The sequence below is a fragment of the Agelaius tricolor genome, unplaced genomic scaffold (genome assembly GCF_023055355.1).
Source record: "Agelaius tricolor isolate 1412-34295 unplaced genomic scaffold, bAgeTri1.0.p SCAF_3, whole genome shotgun sequence".
Taxonomy (NCBI): Eukaryota; Metazoa; Chordata; class Aves; order Passeriformes; family Icteridae; genus Agelaius; species Agelaius tricolor.
Window position 1 is genome coordinate 48,198,355 of NW_027269263.1, and position 22,712 is coordinate 48,221,066.

At 40.7% G+C, this 22,712-nt stretch overlaps 1 protein-coding gene across 1 annotated transcript in view; it reads right to left on the reverse strand.

Moving 5' to 3' along the window:
* Positions 1 to 19,784, reverse strand: part of LOC139588419 (V-type proton ATPase subunit S1-like) — a 54,692-nt gene extending 34,908 nt beyond the window's left edge. Inside the window, exons 1-5 of the mRNA XM_071423767.1 lie at positions 19,402 to 19,784; positions 13,038 to 13,164; positions 12,867 to 12,935; positions 5,884 to 6,077; positions 4,810 to 4,853 (exon numbers count right to left, since the gene is read on the reverse strand). Coding sequence (XP_071279868.1) covers positions 4,810 to 4,853; positions 5,884 to 6,077; positions 12,867 to 12,935; positions 13,038 to 13,164; positions 19,402 to 19,769 — 802 coding nt within the window. The 5' untranslated portion in view covers positions 19,770 to 19,784. The remainder of the gene's footprint in view (positions 1 to 4,809; positions 4,854 to 5,883; positions 6,078 to 12,866; positions 12,936 to 13,037; positions 13,165 to 19,401) is intronic.
* Positions 19,785 to 22,712: the final 2,928 nt, after the last annotated feature.

Genomic DNA, 22,712 nt, shown 5'->3' on the forward strand with positions numbered 1-22,712 from the left:
AGCACCATTCACCACCACTCTCTGGGCCCGGCCATCCAGCCAGTTCCTAACCCAGCACAGAGTGCTCCTGTCCAAGCCACGGGCTGCCAGCTTGTCTGGAGTGTGCTGTGGGAGACAGTGCCAAAGGCCCTGCTGAAATCCAAATAAACAACATCTACTGCCTTCCTTGCATCCACTAGGCAGGCTACCTGGTCATAAAAGGTGACCAGGTTGGTTAAACATGACCTACCCCTCCTAAACCCATGCGGACTGGGTCTGATACCCTGGCCATGCTGTCAATTCTGTGTGATGGCACTAATATAAACTGTTCCATTATCTTGCCAGGTACTGAGGTCAGGCTGACTGGTCTATAATTACCAGGATCCTCCTTTGCACCCTTTTTGTGAATGGCTATCACATTGGCCAGCTTCCAGTCATCCGGAACCTCACCAGTGAGCCAGGACTGTTGGTAAATGATGGAGAGTGGCTTTGCAAGCTCATTTGCCAGCTCTCTCATTACCCTGGGGTGGATCCTGTCTGCTCCCATAGATTTATGAACATCCAAGCATTTCAGTAGTTCTTTGACTGCCTCCTCTTGGATAATGGGGTGATCATTCTGCTCCCTGACACCATCAACCATTCCAGGCGAGCAGGTGTCTTGAGGGCAAGTCATCTTCCCACTAAAAACTGAGGCAAAGTAGGCATTAAGCACTTCTGCCTTCTCCTCATCTGCAGATGCTAAGTTCCCTCCCTTGTCCAATAAAGAACAAAGGCTGCTCTTACCCTTCCTTCTAGCATTAAGGTATTTGTAAAAACATTTTTTATTATCCTTTACAGAAGTCGCCATTCTAAGTTCAAAATGAGCTTTGGCCTCCCTAATTTTTTTTCTGCATGCTCCAGCAGCCTTCTTGAATACTTCCTTAGAGACCTGACCCTCCTTCCAACGCTGATACTTCCTCTTTTTATTCCTAAGTACCTCCAAAACCTCCTTGCCCAGCCAGGCTGGACGTTTACCCTGTTGACTGGTCTTTCAGCACACAGGGACAGTCTGTTCCTGTGCCCTCAAGATCTCTGTTTTGAGGCATGCCCACCTTTCCTGGACTCCTTTGTTTTTAAGGGCCGTTTCCCAAGGGATGCTCTGAATAAGTCTCCTAAACAGGCCAAAGTCTGCCCTCTGGAAGTTCAGTGTAAGAGTCTTACTGGTGCTCCTCCTGACTTCACCAACTATTGAGAACTCTGTTATTTCATGATCACTCTGCTCCAAGCGACCTCCAACCACCACATCTCCCACCAGCCCATCTCTATTGGCAAACAGCAGATCTAACATAGCCCCTCCCCTGGTGGGTTCACCCACCAGCTGCGACAGAAAGTGTCCTCCGTACATTCTAAGAATTTCCTGGACTGCCTCTTTACTGCTCTATTAAGTTCCCAGCAGATGTCTGGTAGGTTGAAGTCACCCACAAGAACAAGGGCTGATGATCCTGAAACATTACCTAGCTGCTTATAGAATAAGTCATCTACCTCTTCTTCCTGGTTGGGTGGACGATAACAGACTCCCAGCAGGGTGTCAGCCTTGTTGGCCTTCCCCTTAATTCTTACCCATAGGCATTCAACTCCATCTTCCTTAGTTTCAATTTCTACGGCATCGAAAGTCAGCTTAATATAAATAATAAAAAAGGGGCACCCCTCCTCCTCTTCTTCCTTTCCTGTCTCTTCTGAGGAGCTTGTATCCATCCAGTGCAGTACTCCAGCTATGTGAGTCATCCCACCATGGTTCCGTGATGGCAACTACATCTGCAGTTGCACCATGGCCTCCAGCTCTTCTTGTTTGTTGCCCAAGCTGTGTGCATTGGTATACACACACCTCAGCTGGGCTGCTGACTTTGCCCCTGACTTAGCCTTGCAACCCTTGGGCCTGCTTCCAGATAGCTCAGCTGCTCCCCCTTCCCCCTCCAAATCTAGTTTAAAGCCCTCTCAATGAGGTCTGCCAGTTCATGAGCTAAAAACCTTTTGCCCTTAACAGAGAGATGTACCCCATCTGGTTCTAGCAGAGGAGATGCTAGATGTAAAGTTTTGTAAAGATGTAAAGGAGATGTAAAAGTTTTCCCATGATCAAAGAATCCAAAATTTTGCCGATGACACCAACCCTTAAGCCACTTGTTGATGATGCGGATTCTCCTGTTTCTTTCTTCATTTTCCTCCACCACCAAAGTGACTGAGCAGAACACTACCTGTGCTCCTGCCCTATCAACTAACTGACCCAGTACCCTGAAGTCCTTTCTAATTGCCTTGACACTCCTCTTTTCAGTCTCACCACTGCCAGCCTGGAGTATCAGCAGTGGGTAATAATCAGAGGCCTGAATCAGCCCAGGAAGTCTCTCAGTGATATTTTGTACCCGGGCCCCAGGGAGGAAACAGACCTCACTGTAGGATGGGTCTGGTTGACATATGGGGCCCTCAGTTCCCTTCAGAAGGGAATCACCTACTACGATTACCCTTCTTTTCTTCTTGATGTTAGAGGTAGTGATCCATCTTGCAGATGAATCATAATTGGGGGGTTCACTGGGCAGACAATTTTCTCCTAAATCATCTAGTTGGGTCTCTAGATCCAGGACCTCATACCTATTCTGAACTGGTACCTGTCTGGATGATGGGGATGGGGAGGAGTTTTTGTTATTACCTCCCCGAATGGGGACGCATTTCCACTCCTCTTCATCTACCAGGTGCCCTTCTATTGCCTGAGAGCAGGAGGCAAATAAGTCCTCAGTCTCTCAGTCAGAGGCCTCCCTTAAAGATGGAAGGGCCAAGCTCCACCAGTCTATTTCCCTTTCACTTTCCCTGATACTCCTTAACCTTTCAACTTCCTCCCTAAGCTCAGTCACCAGTGAAAGGAGGTCATTCACTTGTTCACACCGCAGGCAGGTCTCCTCCACAACACTCCCTGAAGCCACCGATAAGCTCAAACACTCTGAGCACAGATGGGTCTGTACAGACACATCCTTTTTGGAGGGCCTACATAGTCACTTACACTTGTACCAGCCACAGTTTTTGACCGTGTAGAAACCATTACTAACAGACACCTCAAACACAACCAGGCAGCAGAAAGACCTCAAAGAACACAGAGGACTCCTTACTAGCAAGAGAGCTGGCAACCCTGCCTGGTTGCCCTGCCTGCGCGAACTGCCTGTGCAAACTGCCGCACAAACTGCCGCACAAACTGCCTTGTACACGCCCCAGAGACTCACCACAATCACCACACCCCTGTTTGCCCGCTCCTGTTCACTGCGCTCCCCAGAGGCCTCTTACAATCAGCCCAACTCAGCAGCAACACAGGAAGCTCCACCCCTAGCTCCTCACTGACTCACAATGAAGGGTCAAAAGGGGGAAGGAAGCCTTATGAGGAGGGGCTGAGGTCACTTGGTCTGTTCACCCTGGAGAAGAGGAGACTGAGGGGAAACCTCATTGCAAAACCTCATTGCAGTTACAACTTCCTCATGAGGGGAAGAGAAGGGACAGGCACTGCTGATCTCACCACTTGTGACCAGTGACAGGACTCAAGGAAACGGCATGAAACTGAGTCAGTGGAGGTTTAGGCTGGATATCAGGAAAAGGTTTTCTACCCAGAGCACTGCAATAGAGCACCCCAGAGAAGTGGCAGAGGGCCAAACCTGACAGAGCTCAAGAAGCATTTGGAGAACAGTGTCAGGTACATGATGTGATTCTTGGGGTGTCCTGTGCAGGGCTAGGATGGACTCAGTGATCCCAGCTGGTCCCTTCCAACTCAGCATATTCTATGATACTATGATTCTAGGGCTTGGGAAGCTTGTTCTTGAATCCATGCAGCTGATGAAAGAAATGTCCCATAAAGACAAAGCCACTATTTAGCCAAGACCAACATTAAGCCAAAGCTCAGCTACCCAGTAGGCTCTGGGGACAAGAAAATAGAACAAAATACCTCCTCTGCAATTCAGAGATGAAAACCCAACTGCTTGTTTTAGTATAAAACCCACTCATTTTGAACTAGAACAAAAACAAACATAAAAGGATACACAACTAAGGTATTTTCCCCTGATTTTCAAATCTGCTGCTGATTTTACAACCCCAGTTCTGAGCAGAAACAGTTATAGACACTAAGAACACTGTTTAATTATCAGCCCACTACACTGTAAACCTCCAAAACTACCACTTCAGTGATTTGCATGCTTTATAATTTGATTTCTAATTTGGAGTAGTAAGGGAAAGCTCTGCAATGAGATGCCTCTCAGTGCCATTCTCATGTATGGCACCTCTTTTTCAACGAGATGCTAGGCAAGAAACTTTTTTTATAGTATTATATTGAGACATTCAACTTTAACAAGTAGCATTTAATACACTGCAAAACCAATAGAAGACTGATATCAAAGGCAAAGAAGGCCATCAGTACTGTTTTATAAAGATTAGAAAAACATTTCCTATTCATGCAGACACCCTTTGCTGAGACCAAGGCCTTGGAATTGCCAGATGAGCCTGGCACCTCCAGCTGCCAGTGTGCAAGGTGAGATTGAAGGAGGCAGCTCAAGCTGCACGGACAGGTAGGGTTTGCTCAGAGAATGAGCAAAGGCCCAAGCCTGAAGCAGATGTGAATTTATCAAGCTCACATTTCATGTCACAGACACTTAGAGTCTGATTAAAACTAAGACAGCCAGAGTTTATAAATACTGTAGAAGGGGAGTGGGATAAAAGCCTTTAAATGGTAGTAGCAAAGCAAAGCCTGGGAACTAGAGAATACTACCTGCTCAATTGAAACCACAAATGATGAAATGTTAGTTATGTCTAGGTACTATCACTTACCATTTTCAGCAATTGCTTCCAGGGTGGAAATCTCTTTTAAATCACTAGAGAAAAAGAGGGAAGAGAAATAATTAAAAATATTTCCTAGGCAAGAATGATGTGAATCAAATGTATGAAGATACTGACTGATAAAAGGATTACTGTCAGTCCCTCTGTTTTTCTTTCATCTCCTCCTAATGACCCTTTTCTTCTGCAAAACCATTAAAAATGTAGGGCCACAACTTCAGCTGATTCTTAAACCCCTCAGATTTTCTAGGCAGCAGGGAAGCCATACTACTGACAGTATTTTGGTCAGCCTCTGAGAAGCTGTTTTTCATTTGGTGTTGGTCCCTTGTTTAACATTTGTTCAGGAGCTCTTTAAAACTGTTATCATGCCTCCTGTGATGTGACAGCTAGAATTGCATTTGTTTAGGACATGTTGGTATCTGCACCTTACACCAACATGTACAAATGCCCAAGTAACAAGCTGGGAAGAAGAGTAAGCAGAAGGAACTCAGCAACCATGCCTTATATTTTTTAAATATACATTCACCTGAAGGAACAGTCTCTCCCTTTCTCTGTTAGATCACAGCCCTCACAGAGCTGGAAACATGAAAAATTATAACCCTTCCCTTCCTTCCATAGCGATGGAAAATGAGGCTCTTTATTAGCTTCAGGTTTGTCTGTATGTTTATTCGCTTGCTTATTTATCCTGCCAGTATTTTTGACCCCTGAAATGCCTCTAGCAATTAATTCTGCAGGTAAATCATGTGTCAAGTAAAATAATTGAGCCTTTCTGCTGAAAAGTGTGTTGCCATTTAGTTTTATTAGCTGCCCCTTTGTTCTCATATAATGAGGCAGACAAAATAGGAATGCCTGACTACCTTTCTCAACATAATTCATCTAATACACCTGGTAAACTCATCAGGGGACTGTGAAAAACACTGAATTTTTCCTTGTAAGAGAAACAATTTTGATAGCACTACAAGCTTGCACTCTGTTTTTTTTTTAGTTTCCTGAATACAACTGACATTTTCAAAAGCTCTAAAAGTCATACACACATGTGGGTCAGCTCTGTTTGTGCTAAGCCCCTACCTGGCAAGTGGTAGTAGCTGAACCACCAGTAAGTTTGGGTTAGATGCATTCACTTCCAGCTGAGAGAGATTGAGATTGGTTACATTTGTTAACTTCCAATCTCCAGATTCTTGAAGAACATTCAGGAGGTACTCGGTAGCCTTGCAGTCAACAGCTGGCAAAACTAAAGATGAAGGAGAAGACTGAAGAATTTCCTGTAAAAAATTTACGAGATGTTTATTTACCTGCTTAATATTCAGTTGCTTAATAATTAACACAACCTTTTTTATAATGTTTTCTTAATTTAACATTCAAGGTGAGGGACCTCCACAGTAAACAGCATGTGAATTCTCACCAGCTTGATTGATGGTGGCTTGCAGGCTGCTCCTAAACTTTCTTGCAGTAAGCTTAAAGCACTCAGTAACACCAATTTTTTTTGTCTTTTCCACATGTATGGAAGAGGAGAGCTAGATGATGCAGAAGTTCTCAAGCTAAGAGTGTAGTTGTTATGAGCACTCCCAGAAGCAAAGCTCAGATGACTCTAACTAAATGCCCTTGGATATGAGAAAGATCAGTGTCAGACACCTCCAGTTCCAGCAGCTCCATTCAGTTAAGTCATACTTTGCATAAAAAACACCCTGCATTTGTGTACATCCTGGTGGTACAGCACATGGTACAGAAAAATGTCTAATTTGTAATTATTCATTTTTAAAAGCTGCAGATTTCAGGATCTACAGAGCCTCCAGACACACGCAAACAAAATTCATGTCATACTTTCCACCTTTTTACTCAAAGTACAAATTACAAAGCTCAGGCTGAATTGCTTCAGATAAAGCATCAGGGTATCATCCACTTTATTTACAGATAGCTGAGTTCCTGATACAGATACTTGAATAAAGTTAATTGAAAAACATTCTCATTCTTTAAATTTGGAACCTGCATAGTCAAAAAACATCTGTCCTAGATTTTTCTTGATAATAAAATTAACCTGAAATATTTGGGGAAACAAAATGCAGGGTGAAATTTTGAAAATTATCAAAATTAATGTGGCCCATATTTAATGTTGTGGTGGGTTGACCGTGGCCTGATGCAGGTACCAACCAAAGCTGCTCTATCCTTTCCCTCTTCAACTATACTAAGGAGAGAAACTAAAAAGCTCATGGGCCAGGGAGAATTCACTAACCAATTACACAAGAAAAACAGTCTTGACTTGGGAAAATTAATTAAACTTATTAACAATCAAATCAGAGTATGATAATAGAAATAAAACAAAAACCACCTTCTACCCACCCCTCTCTTCTTCCAGGCACAACATTACCATGACTCTCTACCTCCTGTCCTGCGGTGGAGAAGCGGACAGAGAAGGGGGCCTGTGGTCAGTTCATCACACATTGTCTCTACTGCCTCTTCCTACCTGGGGGGAGGACTCCTCATACTCTTCCCTTGCTCCCACATGGGGTCCCTCCCATGGCAATCAGTCCTCCATGGACTTCTCCAAGGAGAGTCGTTCCCACAGGCTGCAGCTCTTCATGAACTGTTCCAGTGTGGGTCCCTCCCATGGGGTGCAGTCCATCAGGAACAGACTGCTCCAGCCTGGGCTCCTCTCTCCACAGGTCCTGCCAGGAGCTTTCCCACAGGGTCACAGCTTCCTTCAGGCCCCCAGCTCTCCTGGCACTGGGTGCTCCATGGGTTGCAGGTAGACCTCTGCTCCCCTGCACCTCCCTGGGCTACAGAGGCAGAGCTGTCACACCATGGGCTGCACCACGGGCTGCAGGCGAATCTCTGCCTGCTCTGCTGCCTGGAGCACCTCCTCCCACCCCTTCTGTGCTGACCTTGCTGCTGGTTTCTCATAAATTCTCACTCTTCTCAAAACACAGCTGCTTCTGTACAGTAACTTCTTCACCTTTTTAAATATGCTGGCACTGTCTCTGATGGGCTCGGCCCTGGCCATTGGTGGGTCTCTCTTGGAGAATTGACACTTTTGGACATAGGGGAAGCTTCTGGCAGCTTCTCAAAAAAGCCACCCCTGCAGCACACCCATTACCAAAGTCTTGCCACAAAAACCCAATACAAATATGAATACTGGAAGATATTTTTTTCATTGAGCCCTAGTTTACAGCTTGTTAACTTTGCTTTTGGGTTTTCTACATTTAAGTCCAGATTAAGTCTTTCACTTGATCCAACGTTGAGATCTTCAAGCTATTACAGAGTCTCTCTCTCCCTCCAATGCAAGTGTTGTGGTGTTCCTAACACTTTTCTCCTACTATTCATTTTTTCCTTTTTGTCTGTTCTTTGACTGCTTTTCTGACCTGCTCTGTAATTATTTCTAATTTCTCACATCTTCCTTCCTAGGCAAAGGCTATCGGTACTTTCATATGTCTATAGATGCTCATAAGGATTATGTGGAATTGTCTGATTTCCCAGACTAAGAGAAAAGTAACTGCAGAAATTAAAATAGAACAGAAAGCACTGATCTTGTGTAATGTTTGAGTCTGTCTGTGAGTGTTTGAGTGTTTAGTCTTTGAGTAGTGCTTTTAGCACCTCTTGGAAGAAAAAAGATGAAACATATCATTTTGATTTGTTTACAGATTTGCATTTAGACCTCAAACTCTGAGCAATTCAATAAATTTTTTTTTATTTTCAATATTTTAATCCCTTGCCCCATAGCAGGAGCCAGAATGGCAACAGCCATTTCATGGAAGGATATTAAGCAGATTACTCATTTAATGTAGAATAAGATATAAAATGTATAATTACTGATTAACATCTTAACTGTGCTTCTGCTCCTAACCAGTGCTGCACTGCCATCTGTCTCAGCTTCCAGCCACTGGTATTCAGCTGCTTTTCATCTGAAGGGGAGATACAGCTGGATATCAGCTGGATATCAGCTCAGCAGCCTCAGGTAGGCAATCTGATCCCATGCCTCTTTGTCCTTCTTGCATTTGGCAATCGTGCGCTTTTCTTTACAATACCCATATGTTACTTTGCAGATTTTAGGATTTCAGCTGCCACGCTTGTTCAAAGCATGAAAACTCCAAAAGGGGGTTGAGAATGAAGAGGATATTGAGAAACACCTGATTTTGCATTCTGCTAAAGAAACCCACATAGTAGCTAGGAACAGGAGAGGGACAAGGAGACAGAGGAAGGGGGAAAGAAGGAGACAGGGAAGGTTTAATTTTAACTTTCCAATTGTTATCTATCCCACAAATTTTTACACTGTAGCCATGCCCTTCAAATGTATGCATAAACCTGTAAGTTATTATTTTAATGAAAATTGATTTGATGTACTTTATGTGATAAAGTGTGTTGCAGCTACAGGAAGTACTGAAAAAACCTCCATGCTGTACTGTATAGTGGGAAACATGACACCATTTTTTTTTTCCCTGAGGATTACAGACAGATCCAAGGGACTGTCAAGAAGAAAACCTGAAGTCCAAGAATGGGAGGAAGCATTCCAAAGAATAAAACACAGACTATAACAATAACAAGGACTGTACCGGGGAAAAGATTGATGTGGTCTTCCCAAAAAAAGTTTTGCCTAACAGTTCTGCTGAGGATATCTGAAGGAGTCAATGGGCATCTAGGAAGCTCTGGATGGTACAGTCTGCTTGGCCCCACACAAGGCATTTCATAGAGTCTTGAAGCAAGGGCTACTAAAGAAACTGAGCTGCTTTGGAGAGAGAGGCAGACTATACAAGAAGGTAGCTAAAGAATAGATAAAGATTTAGCAAGAAAGGGGTATAAAAAAGTACCTGTTACTGCACTAGGGTGTGTTCTGTTCCATATGTTCCTAAACTATCTGATAAAAATATAAATATTGAGCTAATGAAACTTGCTCGTTATGCTGATTTTTCCAGGTTAGTAAAGGCAGTGTCTGACTGATGAGCTACAGAAGCAGCTTCTGGCACAGCCTCTTGGTCTACTGAGTAACTGATAAGATTCAATGTAAATTGATTTTAGCACAGTGCAGGGTGACAGAAAAACAAACCTAATTTTACCTACACAATAACAGGTATTAAACTCAGAACTGAGTTACCCTTCAGTAATGAAATCTTGAGAGTTACAGCAGCTCTTTGAAAATGGTAATTCAGAGGCTGATAGTGATCAGGATGGAAAAAAAAATCAAATATTAATAGTATTTTAGAAAAGGCTAGCAAACAAAACACCATCATGTCACTGAATAAATCTATGATGAACTTTTATCTTGATTATTATGCAGTTCTGTGCAGGTTCCATTGTCAAAAAAATAATATAATATAATAAAACGAGAAGAAAGAAAATAAAGACAGTCAAAATTTTGTTAGAACCTGTGTATCACACGTGAATAAATAGTACTGCTCAGTCTATGACCCCTGAGTGAGGATAGGATGGAGTTATCACACTACAAGTGGCAATGACTTACAGTCATAATTATGTAGATGCACAGCTGGCCACTAATTGGAGTGTGTTAATATACACTGCAGTTCTAAGGAGCTGAACATTGTCTAGGGAAAGCCAAAGCTAATATTAAAGAAAAATAGTCTGTAGGATAGGTGACTTCTTGAGAAAGAAGTTCCCCAAATGCTAATCGCTGTATTTTATTATTTAATTTAGAAGTTGTTTGAAAGTTCAAGATAAATTATCTACCTATAAGATTCTTTTATTGCATGCAAACCCATTGATACCAAAATCTCAGAACAGCTGCTAATGCAGCTGAACAAATCAAATATCTGCAAATGTTTCTGGGGTTTACAAGTCTATAACTCTTTTTCAAATAACACTTTCTTCTTGTAGAACACATGCTGTTACATGCTCTTATACATTCTAAATGAAATCTCCAGCTTAGGTTTATGAATAAGTTTGCATTTCTGAGGTTCATAAAGGAGGATGCTTGAGAGCAATGGAACATTTATTATAGCTTCACTGATCACTTGTATAATATAGACTGTGTAGGTAAAAAACTTCTGATTATGCAGCATCAAGGATTCTAATTTCCCCAGTGAGAAAATTCAGACCCGACCTTCATTTTGTCCTGTGTTGTGTGAGTATTATTGCAATCTTTCATTGCATGATTAAGAATTGATTTCTTACCCAAAGTATCTCAAGTGGAGTTCGGGTAATACGATAGCAACCCAGCAAATTTTTGTAGACTCTGTTATGCCCAATATGGATGACTATAAAGTTCCTTTTCTGGCCCTGAGAACTAAACCCTAAGCAATAGATATTGACAAAACTCTCTCTATGGGCACCCAGGTGAAAAGGAAAGTATGAAGTTTATACATCTCATTTTCTTTCACTCACGTGAAAGAAAATGAGATTTATAAACCCACTCACCTCACCTCCATCAAACTGGAAAAGCATTAAGATTGCCAAATCCAACAGAAAAAATGTAGGAAGTGCTGGAGTTAAGGTGAGCAATTTGTAAAAATAAACTTCCCAGTTTTAAAGAAGCCATAGTACAGAAAAAATTTCTCAGCTCCAAGACAGAGAGGGAACAGAGACAAAGTCAGAAAAAAACCAGTTGCAGATTGTTACATACTTGGGTATAAGTGTTTGACCTGCCAGATATAGACAAGGATTTACTTAAACATGACCTTTTGTTTAGCTGAGGACCTCCTTCCCAGCCTCACTAGGTCCCAATCCCCTTGTATACCACCTGATTTCTAAACCCATCAGTCTCTGGCCTTATCTCTAGACTTTAAAGCCTTTAATCTCTATCTACAGTGCTGATGGAGTCCTGATTACAAGGCAAAGAAGAATGTTTTAAGTACTTTGATATGCCTCTTAAACGTGGAGGGCCTACTTCAATAAGACCACCACATTATTAGGAACTTGCAATGTCATGCATTGCAATGCATGTCAAACAGCTGAAATTTAACCCGTTTTGTAGTCAGGCAGCAACAAAAATTTGCTCTGGACACAGCCTTGCAGAGATGTTAAACCCTGAGAAAGTAAAACATAGCAGAGAAGAACGGGCACATCTGCCTGCGGGCACAGCCACTGATCCTCCCAGTACAGATGATTATTATCACTCCCATTCATTCCTCAGAACACCCATGTAGATACTCTGAATAATTGTTTCTCTTCCAGCAGCAGTGCTAAAATGCTGTTATATGACAAAGAGATTAATATGTCCAGTTCCACTTATACAAGGAAGACATGAGGTTCTAAGATGTAGAGACAGGTATTATGTGAATATTTATGTATTTAATTACATATAGTGCTTGCTGTGTGGTGCTTGGGAATTTACATTTCCTTGTGTGCTCTGATGCCATTTACATTACTAATAGCTCTGTTCATCCTGCACTGCCTCCAGGAATGTCTTTATGACTTCCACAAGTGAACATTCTGTCTAATTACATTTCAATAAACTGTCATGTAAGTACAACCATAGATGTTCTGCACAAATCTATAAAACTTCTCAGTAAGGACAAAACTTGAAGCTGTTGACTGATTCAGAATGATTCCATCTTAAACTCTGTGCCTAGAGTTTATTTCAAGTTAATCAGCTAGCATTATTTTTTTTCATGAAGATTAAGGCAATATAACATCTAGTGATATATTAACTTAACACAAATATAAAAGAGTTAATTCCCAGAATGAGCTTCAATTTCTGTAAAAACAAAATAGATATTAAATTCTGAAAATATGAAAAAAAGTTATTGGTTCCTTTAAGTTCTTTTCTTCCTGTGGCTTCAAAACAGAATTTTGAGGTGTTGGTCTGGAAGTTTATATTGTTTTTTACAATAGAAAATTGCAGCATATTTAAGAACAATTTTGTCAGTTATGATGACTTGTGAAAACTCAGTCTCTAAAAATATAATAGCTACAAAGCATGTATCTACAAACTCAGTTTATTTCCTTTAACACATCTGCTTAAACTGGAATAATCTCAATAATTTAAACAGGAAAACTTCTGCAACTCAGTGCCCTTTTCCAAGTTATTTTCTCTATGCATCTTTCTTTCATCTTTCTTTTTCTTTTTAAATACTGCACATAAAGAAATAAATGAGATAAATGCTTGCCTGAACATTTTGAAATGGATTCTTGTTGCCATAGGATTCACTGAAGTATGTGAAGTCATCTATGCTAAGCTGAAAAACAAAGAGAGTAGGTTGGTGAGAAGGAGCCATGGCATCTCATTTAGGTACAGACTTGTGCTCAGTATTGGTGAGAAAAAAAAATGGTTTACATACCCTATCTTGCAGGAACAAGATGAGATTTCTGGAGTTCTGGGCAAGAAGAGGTTGCAAGAGTGCTGTCAGCTCCTGTTCTGAGACAACTTTTCCTTCATGCACTGCAGTGTCTGGATTCCACTGTGATCTACAAAGGAATAATTCCTTTTTCTGTAGAATTTTCTGCCAATGATGATACCTTTCTTTAAATATGCAGCAGCAGGTAATGAAATCATCATCTTGCAGGTAATGAAATCATCATGTTTAAGATTAACTTTGCAGTTCAGTTTACTTTCATTCTACTCAAGAGAAAAAGAATTTGCTTGTTTATGCCTGCATCAAATTGACTGTATTACAGTAGGAATGAATAGGGGTAATGTCTCTCTCTATTTTCTTGTTTGTGTACAACAGCAGAGTTGCATCTTTCCATAAAAAGTTACTTACTAAGTGCAATGAATATGTTGAAAACGTTCAGAGAGAATTCCCAGATGGCATCCCAGCTCCCAAAACACTTTGCAGTGCTGACAGATGGAGGTCAGGAGGAGTACAACTCAGACTAGATCACAGGTTGTCTTAAACTAGTTTTTTTTCAATAGAACTTTTGTTAGTAGAAGTGTCTTACAGAGCCATTGTACACAGGTTCTCTCCTAAGGTTTTCATGATGAAGGAAACATTCTACAGAAGCCACTCAGAAAAGCCATTTTTCCAGCAGCAGGAGCTCTTCTGAATGGAATGACTCAAAGCACCCAGCCTACAACTCCTTTGCCAACCTGTCACTATGAGGACTGGACAGAGAAATAACTCATCTATTTAGTTCTGCTGCTACAGGAAACAGGCAAAACAAGAGGTGGCATTATTCTTTCAGCATCTCATTGGGATTTTAACAGTGTGCAACATGGGTCTGTAGGAATGAAACTTTTTATGAACATTTTTATCCTAGGTGTTTTGACTATAGAAATTTGTCTTTGGAAAAACAAACTGAACTTGATGCATAATCTTCCATCTTTGCCCAGGTACACATCAATTGCAACCTGAGAAAACAGGTTTTAGCAAGTGATGACACTGCAACTGGTTCTAATTACAATGAGTCGAATGTAGGCAATTGTTGTGTGCTCTAACATCATTTATTATTGATTGTAATTTGATCAAGTTGAGATAAAAGTTAAATTTTCTAACCCAAAGCAATTTGCAAATGACCATTGCACAGCAAGCTTTTATGAACAAGAACAACCTTTGCAGTCCTTTAAGATGGAGGCAGAGCAGGGTTAATGAACACATATGTGGGGTTCAATGTGATTTTTTGGATAAGAAAATCTAAATTGCACTCCGTGTCCTCCCTAGAATTCCAAAGAAGATTGCTGAAAGTGAATCAGAAGTGTCAAACTGCACCCATGGCAGAGGTCAAACCAGCACAGTCCTGCAGCACCAGGTGATCCCACCTCACTTTGGACTCTGGGGTTTGGGAAAGCATGAGAGAAAATTCTGTATGTGGAAGACTCCTTCAGGACAATGTGCTGGAAATGTGAAAATTAAATCCTAGTAGAATTTTTGCCCGTCGTTTTACAAGCTTTAGAAATAAATCTTGCTGAGATGAAGGAAATGTTTTTTTGTTGGTTGAAATGATCTGATTTTTTTTAGTTTTACTCAGTATCTTCGCTTTGTTAATTTGTGCTTGGAAATTCACATTAACTTATGTTTATAAACATAAACAACTGAGAAATTGCAACGGGCATGCCTCAACTTTTCAGAGAAGACACACCTCACAATTTAAAAAAAATAAGTATAATCTTTTAAATGAATATATTTGAAAACACAGAAAGCCACAAAGATTCTGAATGACTCTTCAGGAACTGACTTTGATACTGACTTTGTGCCTTGCATGGCCACATCAAAATACTAATGATATTAAAGAAAAAGCAGATAGAACAAATTAAAAGATGATAAAAAATGGCTTGTGTGAAAGAAAATTACACTGAATACCTTGGTATATTTATTTTAAAAAACCCTAAATAAATCTATTTCATACCTAATCTTAGAAAAATAAAGCTTTTGAGAGCTTTGGGGACTTGCAATTACAACTAAAAAGTAACAAAAGCACATGAAACAAAATGAAATTATCTGCAGCAGCACAATGATAAAGGCTTTTGCTGTGAACTCAAAACCTCAGAAGTTTAATGATCCTCTTTTAAAACATACTTGCTTCTAAGAAATTCCCTGTTCCTCGAAGCAGTTCTTGTTAGCTATCTAACCTTGAAAACACCTTTTGTGACACTTTTTAACTTTCAAGCAGTCAACTTTAGTAACTTCATCATCCAAAAAAAAAATCTACATCAGTTGATTAGTAATTCTTTTAAAATGCAGCATTTGCCTAATACTTGTATTCACAACATTATGCATACATTTATTTTGCTGTTTTTTAACAGTGTGCTGAGCACTATGCATGGCAGTAGGGAAGGCTACATCGTTCACTGAGGGAGCTGTTGCTTGGTGCTACAACATTCTCAGCCTGGTTCAGACAGGAAAGAGAACCACAGGAACATTTAGGCTGGAAAAGACCTCTAAAATCAAGTCCAACTGTCAATCCAGCACTGCCATGTCCACCACTAAACCATGTGCCTAAGTGCAACATCCACATCCACCTGTTTTTAGAACATTTCCAGCTGACTCAACCACTTCCCTGTTCCAATGCCTGACCACACTTGCAGTGAAGAATTTTTTCCTAATATCCGACCCAAACTTCCCCTGGTGCAACTTGAGGCTGTTTCCTTTTATCCAATGTTTTCCTAGTTGGGAGAAGAGACCAACCCCGCGCCTGGCTACAGCCTCCTTTTGGAGAGTTGTAGAGAGCAGTAAGGTCTCTCCTCACCCCCTTTTCTCCAGGCTAAACACCCCCAGGTCCCACAGCCACTCCTCACAAGACTTGTGCCCCAGCCCCCACCAGCTGCCTTGCCTGGTCAGGATGTTTTACTGGATGCTTTACTGGGAGCTGCAGGTGAGAGGGAGATCTGTGAGTGCCAGGGGCTCCTGGATACAGCGAGGATGAGCTTCCCTGAACACAGCCAAGCAGCTCATCCCACTGAACTGCTCACCTCAGTGTGGAACCAGCAGCAGGCCAACACACATATTGATTGCTCTGGTGGACTGCTCACACAAACTCTTGTGCCCAGAGACACACAGCCTCCTGCAGCCCCCCACGAGCCAAGTGGGCTGCCTGCCACGGCACCAGCGGGGCTCCAAATGACAAACATCTCTGCTAATGGATGTGTGCAGGAGCACACAGCTTTAAGGAACCCTAAGGAAGCTTTAAGTTTGAGGAAATGTAAACTCAACTGCTCTTTCTTTCCCCCAACAGTCAAACAGTGCCCTAAAGAAAGTGAGGAAAGCAAGTTTAGCTTGGTATTTTGCTCCTTTTTTATACCTTACTGCTCTGACATGACAATATTATGCTCCTTCTTGAGCAGTATTCTTTCTGGAATTTGAGCAATTGGGTTGATGGAAGCAAAGATTTCAAGATTTCCTGTATCTGGACCCACCAGAAGGGCAGATGGGAAGACAACAAGGCTTCTAGCACTCTAACTCATGATTACAGTTTTGCTTTGTAGCTGGCTTCAGAACTCTTTCCTACAAGTTATTCTTGTCAGCTGTCTCTATCAGCCACCTTGTGATTACCATGTAAGAAATCATGTTTTCCCCTGCTCAGGAGAAGAAAAATAGCTTTCATGCTGGCACACAGTGTCTCCATAGGCATCCAATAAAATTATAGCTAAAAAAAATTTTCCTTTCTATGTTACACCTTCTTTCAGTAGATTTATCAGTAAAGTCCCTGTAGTTTAGGAAACAGTGCAAATGTACTAATTTGCATTAAGACCTTCTCAAAGTCATTTATAAACAGGGTTTGTCAGAAAAAGATTATCTTCCCTATATAAGCATAGCATAAAAAAGGAAGTAATATATTTTAAAAGACTGTAGGCAAAAATCATTCCTAAAACAAACACATGAGGGGGCAATTACAAAAGCTAATTTTAATGAATTTATTTGCTCAAACTCCTTCTCTTTATCTGTGGAGGAAAAGAAATTCTTCTGAACATTAGTTCAAAATGGCTAAATCAATTTTTTTTTGTGTATCGTATGGAAGAAGAGCCTTTCAACCTCCCCTACTTCAAAAACCCAACCAGGGAATATTAGTTTAAAGGCTGATTTAAAATAAAGGTCAAATTTTCCACACCAAAGTTATTTGAAGAACATCCAGTGATATATTCTTTTGTGAAAAACAGGACAGTGTGATGTACTGAGTTAGTCCATATTTGAATTGAGACAGAATGTTGCTTTTTTAAAAAACACTTTTCTCCAAGTAGGGATCTGCGTTTTACTTTCTAGAGGAAAGAGGTATTTGATTTATTAATTTCTCTGTGAGAACTGGTATCATACTTCCCATTGCTTTGTGCACTGCCTGTGTTTGTCAGCTGTGGGTTTCACCTCTGTCTGGCATCTAACATAATCTTTAATAGCATGAATACAGTATAGTAATAATGCATAAAAGAGACTGTTACATTCTCTGATACAGCTGTCCTGAGACACGGCTTGGCAAACACTGGCTAGTTCTAAATTAGAACAAAATGTAGTATCCTTCAATTATTCAATATGAAATCCTAACAGATAACCTGGGAAAGGGTGATGGAATAGATCACTGAATCACAACTTCTGTTGATTAATGAATTGCTGAACTTTTGTACTGGTGGGACATGTTCCTATAGAGTGAATAGATATCCACAGATATCCATAATTACTGCAATTCTCCAGTTAACTTTCCTAAGACTCTTAATAGTAATTTCCAAATTTCATAGGCCTGTGGATGACACACTGCAAGCCTCACATCACTGGGAAGTACCAAATGCAAAGCACAGACTTAGGGGTTAGCAACAGGAAGTTGTCGTTAGTGTTACTTTGTTTTATAAAATAACGAAAAACTTCTTTTCAGGTGCTTCATAGACCTTCACCAGAACTAATTTTGGCCCTACAAGAGCTTTACCTTTCAAAATGCAAGTATCATGGTTGGAGGAACACTTCCTCCACAAAATGTTGTATTCCTGGAGACATGAAACTGTTTACCCAGTCCAGTATCCTGATTTTCTGCTCTGGATTTGTATAAACCAGAAAAATCTGCAGTAGAACAAGCTGCTAATTGCATCTTGATGGAAAGTTTGCTTTTATGACCAAATGGGATTAAGTGATAAGATCTTGTTTATATATACAGCAGGTATGTTTTTTATATAAACCAGGAAGTAGGACAAAGGAAGCAGTGATCTTTTCTTAGATGCTTAGAATCACTTTTAACCTAAGAACAGTGCTTTCCAACGTTTACTTTGCTTTTAAATACAGGGGTATTACACAGGGGTAATACACTCATATGAGTCTTGTCATATATAGTGGTGAATCACTATGTATTTTGAATATAAAATTGCCTTGATGTTGAAACATTTTTTTTCTTTTAGGGGGAGAAAAAAAAGTGGAAGCTATAAAATCAAACTTTTTCAAAACATGCAGATTTCCATATGCAGAGTTTCAGGTTTTGGAAATCCATAAGAGATGAGTAAACATATGGCAAAGGTGGTTAATAAGTGGTAATGAATTTTTCTGACAACTTTACATATTCAGTATCCACCTGAAACTACTGCATTGCCCAACTTGCCATATTTCTGGAAATCCCTATAATGGTACAAATCCTTAAAGTGATCACGAATAAAATTCCTGGTTGGAAAGAAAGAGGCCTATTCCTGGTTGGAAAGAAAGAGGCCTATTCCTGGTTCTTTCAAAACAGCTTCAGAGTCTGTTTTTATAAGTTATATGCAAACCCCTGAATTCCATGTCTCTGGATCTGTCAAGACTGCAGTTGTTTCTAACATCTTGAATATAAAATTGTTTCAAAGTTGTTTCTAACATCTGATGCATATACATACAGCAAGGTACTTAAGAACTTGTATTTAAAGTGAAAAGTCAGGGTTCGGAAGTTAGGAAATCTAAGGATTAAAAAACTACAACAGATTTCTTGGTCAGCTCCTTTATGTGCCACTGCCTTATATTGTGGATTTAAGCCAAAACATCTCTAACAGTAGAGTTCAAAGATGCTTTAGGGTGAATTAAGCACATCTATTTCAGATTAGTTTACAGTATTAATTTACTTCTTGCTTAGCTTAGAACACAAAAATTATAAATAAAAATGGGTAAAATCACCTGTTGACTTGTTTGATGGCCGAGGTGCAAATTTATGTATTGGTTAATTTCCTGCCCAGAGCTGATTTACCATATTCGGTGGCACACTATACTCTGTGCAGACCCACGCAGAGCAGCAGCACAAGCAGGGATACACTTCGACTCGATCTCTTACCTCCGAGTTGACCAAAGCAGCATGGGCACATGATGCACGGCCAGGGACGCGCGGAGCAGCAGGGCAAGGGAGCCCAGGAGCAGGGCTGGAGCAGCGGGGCACAGCCGCGCCATGGCTCCGGGGCTGCACACGGACAGCGCGGCTCTGCGCACAGCCGCACTTCCCGCTCGGGCGCTGCCGCCGGACCCGAGGGCTGACGCTGCTCCCCGACAGCAGGGGGATTTCAGAACACCAACTTCCTTCGCCTGAACTTGGGAGTTACTCCTGTTTTTAATACTTTCAGGTTTGTGATTCAAACAGCTCGTAAAACGCTCTGCAGTGAAAGCATTGTCAGTTTCCTCTAACCTTGAAGTGCAAGGGAAAGTCATGAAGTCCAAACTCCTGTCCTATGCAGGCTGATAACACTTATGTAACTTCAAAATGGAGTTTACAGAAAAGTTTTCTGTACTGCACAAAATATATTCTGCAGAACTTCTATCTTCTTTCCCTGCTACATATTATCATGTCCCTCAGCTTAGTTTTTTCACATGTATTGAGATCTGGCGTCACACATTCGGGTGTTGACAGGTTTGAAATCTGCAACAAACTGCAGATTCCAGCAAGAAGGAAGAGAGAGAAAATGGCATGTTCAGAGCCACTGAAACACAGAATTGTCAAGCTATCTTTTGCAGGGAGCAATGCTGCCCCTGAAATCAAAAATATTTTAAGTCAGGGCAAATTATAATCACTCCATAATGTGACAGGACTTCAGTATTTTGCATGACTCATGTGAGAACAAAATAGTCTTAGAAAATTCCTTCATGCCTGGAAGCAAATTGCTCTGGGACGCTTTTTTGTGGCTGCCAAACACTGAGCAGTTTCTGCACCTTGTGACTACATTAGGCAGCACAGCCTGGGCACATGTTTGGCTCTGGGCACAAATGCCTCCTCACCATCAGAACAAGATGTTAGAGATCATACACAAAAGAAGTTATGAGCTATGTTAAAATGAGTTGTATTAAGGGAAAAATAAGGAAGCACAGTGAAAACTGTACAAGATGACAGAAAGAGAGGTCAGAAGATATGCATGACTAAATCTGAGCACATGTAGCCAGATCAGTTAAATCTACTTGTCTTGAATCACAGTATATTGCTAAGACTGTGGTTTCCTAATATAAGGCAATTTGTTCATCAACTCAATCTGAAATCTGATTTCTCAGAAAAAAAATAAGGGTAGCAATAAAACATTGTCATGTTCCTTTTCTTCTCCATGTTATCTTTACATAATACAGATTTTTACTGTACTTTTTCCTCTTAACCTCAGAGATATATTAGAAATCCCATCTGTTCCCTTTAACAAGCCAGTGTGTGTGTTTGACTGTTTAAGGGTCTGTACAGGTAAGACAGTAAACCAGACCTCAAAGACAGAGGTAGAAACAGAAGCACCTAGACAGAATAAAGGAATTGCAGAATTTCCAACAAAACTCAATTTTGCAGAAGGACGATATTTGACACACTAACCAATTCACACAGTTACAAAAACATCACCCTAAGTCCTACACCAGATGCACAAATAGTCTGCAGGTCTGATCACATTCAGAAGAGCCAGCTGGGTTCACAAATCCATGGTTTATTGAATGTAGCTTCTTTGGGATTGCTGGTGACAAAAGCAGCTGCTGCAGAATATATTGCATTAACAATGTGACTGCAATCACAAGTTTAATTTCCTGTGTCAATACTCAGCATAACTGACGGCCCAAGACTCACCAAAAGGGATCCTTTTTGTGGAGGGTGAGAAAGACAAGCCTGTCAATCTGTTCCTTAAAATTTTGTGTCAAATTCTCATCCCCCACTGAAGTACAAAATTGAGGTACATTTTAGACTTTATTAACCATTGTTGTGCAAAGCACTGTTGGCAGGACTGTGGTCAAACCTTCACTCTGTGTAGTTGCATTGTATGGAATATTTGCTGGTAGGAGGTGCACTTGGTTTGTACAAAACATTTCTGGGCAACAAGTGGAGCACAGCCACATGGTTTCTACCCTCACTTCCCGTTCTTCCCCATGGCCCTGGCAACACAAACCACAGGGCTCCGCCCAGGTTCCGTCACATCCTGAGCTTTGCCCTCTCTTCACTGCTCAGTGCTTGGAACACACCAGTGAGATGCACAGTTGGGGGGTATACTCTGTGTTCTGCCTTACAGAAACAGTCTTAAATCTTCTTGAAACATAACCACAGTGTTTTCTCTCAGATTACCATATCTCTTATGAACAAACTTTTAACTGAAAACAAACTGACTTTTCCTTTTTAATATTTCGCCACAAACCACAGTTTGGGAACAACTGAAGTGAAAAAAGCTTTGAAAAAAAGAAACAAGAAGAGCCTATTGAGTGGGATTTTAATTTGCTTCACTAAGTAAATTTAGCTCACAAATATATCTGCATATATTTTCTCCTTTTTCTTCACTCCTAAAAATAGTGGGTTTTTGGACACTGATTTGAAGGATGACAGTTACAAGACGCTTATTTTGTGGAAAAGCATGTTCCAAATATTAGTCAAGCATCTGACTGACTGTACTTCCAGCACAAATTTTTAACTATTTACACAAAAGTTTTCACAGTGTGACTAAATGGCACTGCCAGGAAAGAGCTAATGGTGCTGGTGAATGGAGTTCACACTGATCTGGCACACAGCCACCAGTGGTGTTCCCCAGGGCTCACTACTGGGGCCAGTCCTGATTAATGTCTTTACCAATGACCTGGATGAGGGGGGTCTATGACTGTGGTCACAGGGGTTTTTAGGATGAAGAAGAGACGAGAATGTTGACTCCATGATCAAAAGGCTTGATTTATTATTTTATGAATATGCATTGTTTTATGCATTTATTTTATGTTACATTAAGACTATACTAAAAAGAAATAGAAAGGAAAAGGTTTCTTCAGAAGCTAGCTAAGCTAAGAATAGAAAAGAATGAATAACAAAGATCTGTGTCTCAGACAGAGCAAGAGCCAGCTCTGCCATGAGTGGTCAGTAAATCTAAACATCTACAAGAAACTAATCACAGGTCTACCTGTTGAATTCTACAGCAGCAGATAACCATTGTTTACTTTTAGTTGCTGAAACTGCAGCTTCTCACAAGGAAAAATCTTAAGAAAGGATTTTTCATGAAAGATGTCTGTGACAGAGGTCTGTTGCCTAAGGATGATGAAAGAGAATGATGTGGGGGAGCATGTCCAGAGAAGGGCAATGAAGCTAGTGAAGAGTTGAGAGAGACAAGAGAAGATGGCCTCAATTTGCACCAGAAGAGATTCGTGTTGGATAATAGGAAAAAA